Source organism: Vigna umbellata, chromosome 6 (assembly GCF_029865625.1).
Source record: "Vigna umbellata cultivar VRB3 chromosome 6, Vumbellata_1.0, whole genome shotgun sequence".
NCBI classification, from domain to species: domain Eukaryota; kingdom Viridiplantae; phylum Streptophyta; class Magnoliopsida; order Fabales; family Fabaceae; genus Vigna; species Vigna umbellata.
In genome coordinates this window covers 20,540,836-20,546,525 of record NC_142170.1, presented here as the reverse complement: position 1 = coordinate 20,546,525, position 5,690 = coordinate 20,540,836, and the positions used below count along the sequence as shown (strand labels likewise).

Sequence of the window (5,690 nt, the reverse complement as noted above, 5' to 3'; positions counted from 1 at the left end):
CAATCTAGCATGCACCATCTTTTACACAACATCCCATCTCACTTTTTATACTAACAAGTATCATCCAGGTCCATCCAACATTTTCATCACCTCTACCATGACACCTCACAAAATCCAATTCAATAGGACTGGGCAAAAATAACTTATTTATACTGCACTATAGTTAATGATACTATATTATCTTAAAAAAACATATCCACTTTTACTAAAAGTTCAGTATACTATTTTATGCTTTAATTTATAAAAACTGAACTTATAATATTTTCGGTTCAGTTAACTGCAACTTTATATACTCTTTCTTCTTCTCTAGTTTCCGTTCAATTGTTTCGTCTGGTCAAAAAAACGTTATTTAATAATAAAATATTAATAAAAGAAATCGTTCACATAAAAAATTAATAATAAATTTTTTAAGACAAAATCTTTTAATCACAAATTTTTATATTTTTTTATCAATAAACATATATTACTTTTTAAATAATATTATTTTAAGAAATAAAAGTAAAATATATATTTTATATGAAAATTTTATTAAATGATTAAGTAATAGAAATCATAAAAAAAAAACTATATAAAAAAATAATACTTTAAATATATTATATTCTTTAACATATTAAATATGTAAAAATATGTTAAAAAAACTTTTAATGATATTAAAATATGTGTAAACGCACACTAAAATAATTATTTATTTTAAAAATCAACTAATTTTAAAATAAATATCAATAATATTATTTTTAAAATGATAATATTTTACAGACTAAAACTAAAATATATTTTTTAATGTTAAATTTTATTAAATAACTATATAATGAAATATCATAAAAAAATAATAATATAGAAAAATATTTAATATTATAGAAATATCAAATGATAAAAAAATTAACAAACGTCTATTAATTGTAACTTTTCTAGTATCATCTTTTATTATATTATAATAATTAATAAATATTAATTTAATTTCTACATAATAAAATATAAATTATAAATAATTGATTAATAAAACAATTTTATGAGACAACAAAATAAATATAACTAAAAAGTTATTTTAAAATAAAATAAGTAGATAAAAAGATAAAATAAATTATATACATAAATATAAATAAAAAAATAAAAATAAAATAAAATAAAATAAATAAATAAAAATAAAATAATTTTCATACATATAATAATAATAGAAATATAAATAAAATAAAAAATAATAATATCAAATAATTAAAAAACTAATTTGTAAGACACTATAAATAAAATAAAATAAATATTAAAATAAATTTTTAGTATTTTTTTTATATTACAGCAGATAATAAATTTTCTAAAAAAAACTCCATCTAAAATTAAACGAATTCTTCAAAAATATTTTAAAAAATATGTTAAATAAAAAATGTTTATAAAATCATAATATTTTTTAAGTAAAATCATAATATTTGTAAAATCATAATATTTATAAAATCATAATATTTTTTAGTTCAGTACAAATTTCATAATATATAAAAGGTTTAATTGCTTCCTTTGTCCCCAGTTTGGTTGAATTGTGTCAAATTCATCCTCATTTTTAAAAAAGTTTCATTGTCGTCCTCACGTGGTATAAAAGTGTCAATTGAATCCAAACATAGAAAAAATTTGTGTCAAAGTAGTCATTTTTCCTATATCTCTGTGTCTTCCTTTCATATGTCACTTCTCTGGAGCTATGAAAAGCCTTAAATTGGATAAGGTAAAATGAATATATGTACTTGATTGTATGAAAGGAAGACACAAATATATAGGAAAAATGACTACTTTGACACAAATTTTTTCTATGTTTGGATTCAATTGACACTTTTACACCACGTGAGGACGACAATGAAACTTTTACACCACGTGAGGATGACAATGAAATTTTTTTAAAAATGAGGATGAATTTGACACAATTCAACCAAACTGGGGACAAAGGAAGCAATTAAACCTATATAAAACAAATTTTAGTAGTGCAGTATTTGCCGACCCCTACAATTCAGTTTACTAAATTTAATTTGGACACGGCGATGAAGATACTCTACCTCCCGAACAGGAGGTGCAAAGACAATTAAAAAGACACAGAAGACAACCATGTTACACTGGTTCCTACAAATAAATAAATGATGTACTTATTGTAATATATAATAAAAAAAATTTCCACCAATTTAATTTCATGTTTTCTATTTTTTTACTTACCATCTTCTGTTTAATATTATTCTTTTCAAATTAACAATAATTTATATTCGTCCCAAACCATTACACAAAATTAATTCACATAAATCAATTACATCTTCCTTCTTATTCAAAAAATTTTATATAAAAACTCTGTTCGTTTTAAAAGAAATTAAACCAAATCCAAAGTCGTTACTGCCCCACACGACTCCTTCCTATTCATCATGTGGAGACTTCCTTCTTATACACGAGTTCCCCTAACTATAATATTTTTAAAACTTGTCCATTTGGGCAATTTCTCCCCAAAAGTAAACCAAGTTTGTAAAAAAAAAACCCGGAAAAAACACTAAATGATGTAATAAGATCAAATACAAGACCATTAAACTGTTTTTTCATATGTATTGAAAGCAAATAACTCACAATGTTCTAGAATCCATAATCCCACATCACATGGTGTAGTACATCGAAACACAGAAATCCACAATCACATACACAACTCAGGTTATCTATGCCCAACACACTAGGCAGGTAAGACTTGACACTTAAGACACCAACCACTCAGAAACCATGAATCTTGATATGCTCCTTCTTCACAATACCAGCCTGTTTATATTCACAGGTTAAAACAACCAGAAGGATAGTTAGATGAAGAATCCTGGTGTCCAAATATTTCATTGAACATGCTACAAAATTATTGTGCTAAGAACCAACTATGATTTGTGCTAAATACAGTTCATTAAGCTACAAACAAAACCGTGATTTATGTAGTTGCTTTCTTTATGTTTGTTTCTTTTTTCTTTTGCTTTCTTTTTCTTACACATCTAATAGGTTGAGTTAAATAAATTTACTACTCTTTAGAAGAGAATATGACAACTAGGTTCGCATTAACCATATAATTTCAAAAAGGTATTATATACGGTCTCTAATATGTAAATGGCAAACTACTTGGCAAAAGATTAAAATGACAAAAAGAATATTCTTCAAAAGGACATTCAGTTGGGTATACTATTATTAGATCATTCCCTAAACCAATAAAATGGAAGAAAAATGCACAATTCTCTAGAATGGGTCATTCCAATAGGCCATAAGCCTTGAAACAACTATGAAATAAAGCAAACGAATAAGAGACAAGAGATGAAAATCAAAAAAGAATTCAATTATAGTAACACATTGCATAACACATAAAGATATAGTTACCTGGACTAGAAAGGTCGAAACATTCTTCCGCTGATCACCTTGAAGTTGAATAACCTACAAACACAAACACGTAAGCAACAAGGGATAGATCATTATTTGACAGGAAGATGCCACACAGACCTGTCCTAGTTCTGGGTCCTGAACAACGGTGCCATTGCAACAGAACTCTTTCTTAACGTCTTTAAGTATCTTGTTATAGCTGAATTCTTTTTTCAATCCCTGAACAGTTGTCAGGCTTTTTCTACCATTTCGCTGCTGTACGCGAATATGCACATACTCCTTTGACCCAGCACCCGAGTCATCAGCATTTGCCTCAGCAAAAGGATCTATAAATCGAGGGCAGATCATTTATTAGATTTAACCACTAACCCTAATTGACATAATCACAGTATCTACGCACTCGGAATATACAATAGTGACAACAGTGAGAGCATGCATGTGTAATAACACAACTTTGGAACTGACGTACCAATGTTGAAAAAACTAAACATAAAATTCACCAGCAAAAACTATAAGATTGTCTGAATTTACAGTGCAACAGTCTTCAACCATAGAACATGATCAAATTTATATTGAAAATAACATGTCCCTGATAAAACTCAAAATTTGAAAAGATGAATACAAAATTCACTGTAAACCAACAATCAGAAAACCATGGAACATAATCAAATTTATAATGAAAATAGCATGTACCTGATAAAACTCAATTTTAAAAGCTTAGTATAAAATTCACTATAAACCAACAATCAGCAAACCGTAAGACGTCTGAATTTTCAGGACAACAGTCTTGTTCAACCATGGAACATGATCATGTTCATGATGAAAATAACATGTTCCTGATAAAACTCAAAATTTGAAAAGCTGAATATAAAATCCACCATAAACCAATAACCAGAAAACTATAAAATGTCTGAATTAACAGACAGTCCTGTTCAACCATTGAACATGGTCAAATTTATAATCAAAATTACATGTCCCTGATAAAACTGAAGGGAAATACCAAATTCCACACTCAGGAGTACAAATGAACTTCATCCAGTAAGCAATTAAAATTTCCCTGAACTGTATAGATCAGATGGAATATAACTTAGAATTAAATGGAAGAGCAGATACATATTTAGTCAGACAGTACTAAAATCTTAAAAAGAAATCTAAAGACGACCACGTATAAAACTACTATGGTGAAATAAAGGTAAAACATAAAAGTTAGAGCCTATAAACAACTAGAGCTGTCCTGTTTCTGCAAGTACATATATAATGATAATAACACATGTATAATGAACTGATAATTATTCCCTTAAGAAACATCACGGAGAAGACAATTCATCCACATACTAAAACATCTGCAAGAACTCACAACATACCGAAGGCAGTGGGAATTTGAGCGTCTAATTCAGACATAAAATTTGACTCTCTATGACCAAAGGTTCCACCAAACAGATTGCTCAGACCTGACATTGCAATAAACATGTTAGCTAAATTGATTTAGAATAGAAGCACACTTCAAAAAAGCACAAAAAGCAAAATCCCTCTCATTAATAATCTCCATCACACCAAAAGAATCTTCAACACAACAAACTAGAGAAAATTTCATCAGTGACCATCCATGTATTAAAAAATTTCCGACCTCTGTATCGAAATAAAGCTCCAAAATAATTACACTCAATGATTTAAAATGACAGCGCTTGGAAAAAAAAACTAGTTTAACCTACACCACAATTTAAAACACTAACTACAGAAAAATTCAAAAGATCTAAATACCACATAGCAAAATCCCTTCCTAGATTTCAGATTTTGCATTGAAATCGATAGTGACAAGAACCACACAGTCAAGAACCATCACAGCATAAAAATACCATGCCTCAAATATCATTTTACACCCAAATCAACCGCAAACAAATTAAATTAAAAAAAAATATTCTTTTCACTGATAAGAAACACAAATTTCTAAATGAAAGATCCAATCAAGACTGTATCAGAATCAAATCCACCCACAAAAGACGAAAGATTTAGGAAAAACAAAAATAGGGAGTAAATATTTAACAAACTTAAAAGAAGGATGATAAAGCAAAAATCCCAACCCCAAAATTAGTTAGGAAGAGAAACCAAATCTTAAAAAGGATGATGAGATATTACCTGATCTTGAATTGAAGGTTTATATACCTGAAAAATAGGATCAAAAACCGAAACCCTAGACTGAAGTGAAACTTTGATCGGTTTCTCTATATGGGAGACTCGGTGAGGTATTTGCTTTTGAAAGAAAATAGATTTATATAATAGAGAGATCAAAAACGAGTGTCCCGTGTAAAGAAGTCAGGATCTAGTTGTGA

The 5,690-nt window shown here is 27.8% G+C and overlaps 1 protein-coding gene across 2 annotated transcripts; it reads right to left on the bottom strand.

Moving 5' to 3' along the window:
- Positions 1–2,536: 2,536 nt before the first annotated feature.
- LOC124824154 (protein translation factor SUI1 homolog) lies at positions 2,537–5,690 on the bottom strand. 2 transcript variants are annotated; one of them, XM_047296539.2, is made up of 5 exons: positions 5,497–5,690; positions 4,725–4,811; positions 3,481–3,686; positions 3,361–3,414; positions 2,537–2,766 (listed from the first exon to the last, which is right to left on the bottom strand). In XM_047296539.2, the coding sequence occupies exons 2-5, from the start codon at positions 4,759–4,761 to the stop codon at positions 2,722–2,724; spliced, it is 342 nt and encodes a 113-aa protein (XP_047152495.1). In that variant the 5' UTR covers positions 4,762–4,811; positions 5,497–5,690; the 3' UTR covers positions 2,537–2,721. The 2 variants fall into 2 exon arrangements, with proteins under 2 accessions (XP_047152495.1, XP_087949093.1); XM_088092967.1 differs by having other exon boundaries at positions 5,524–5,688.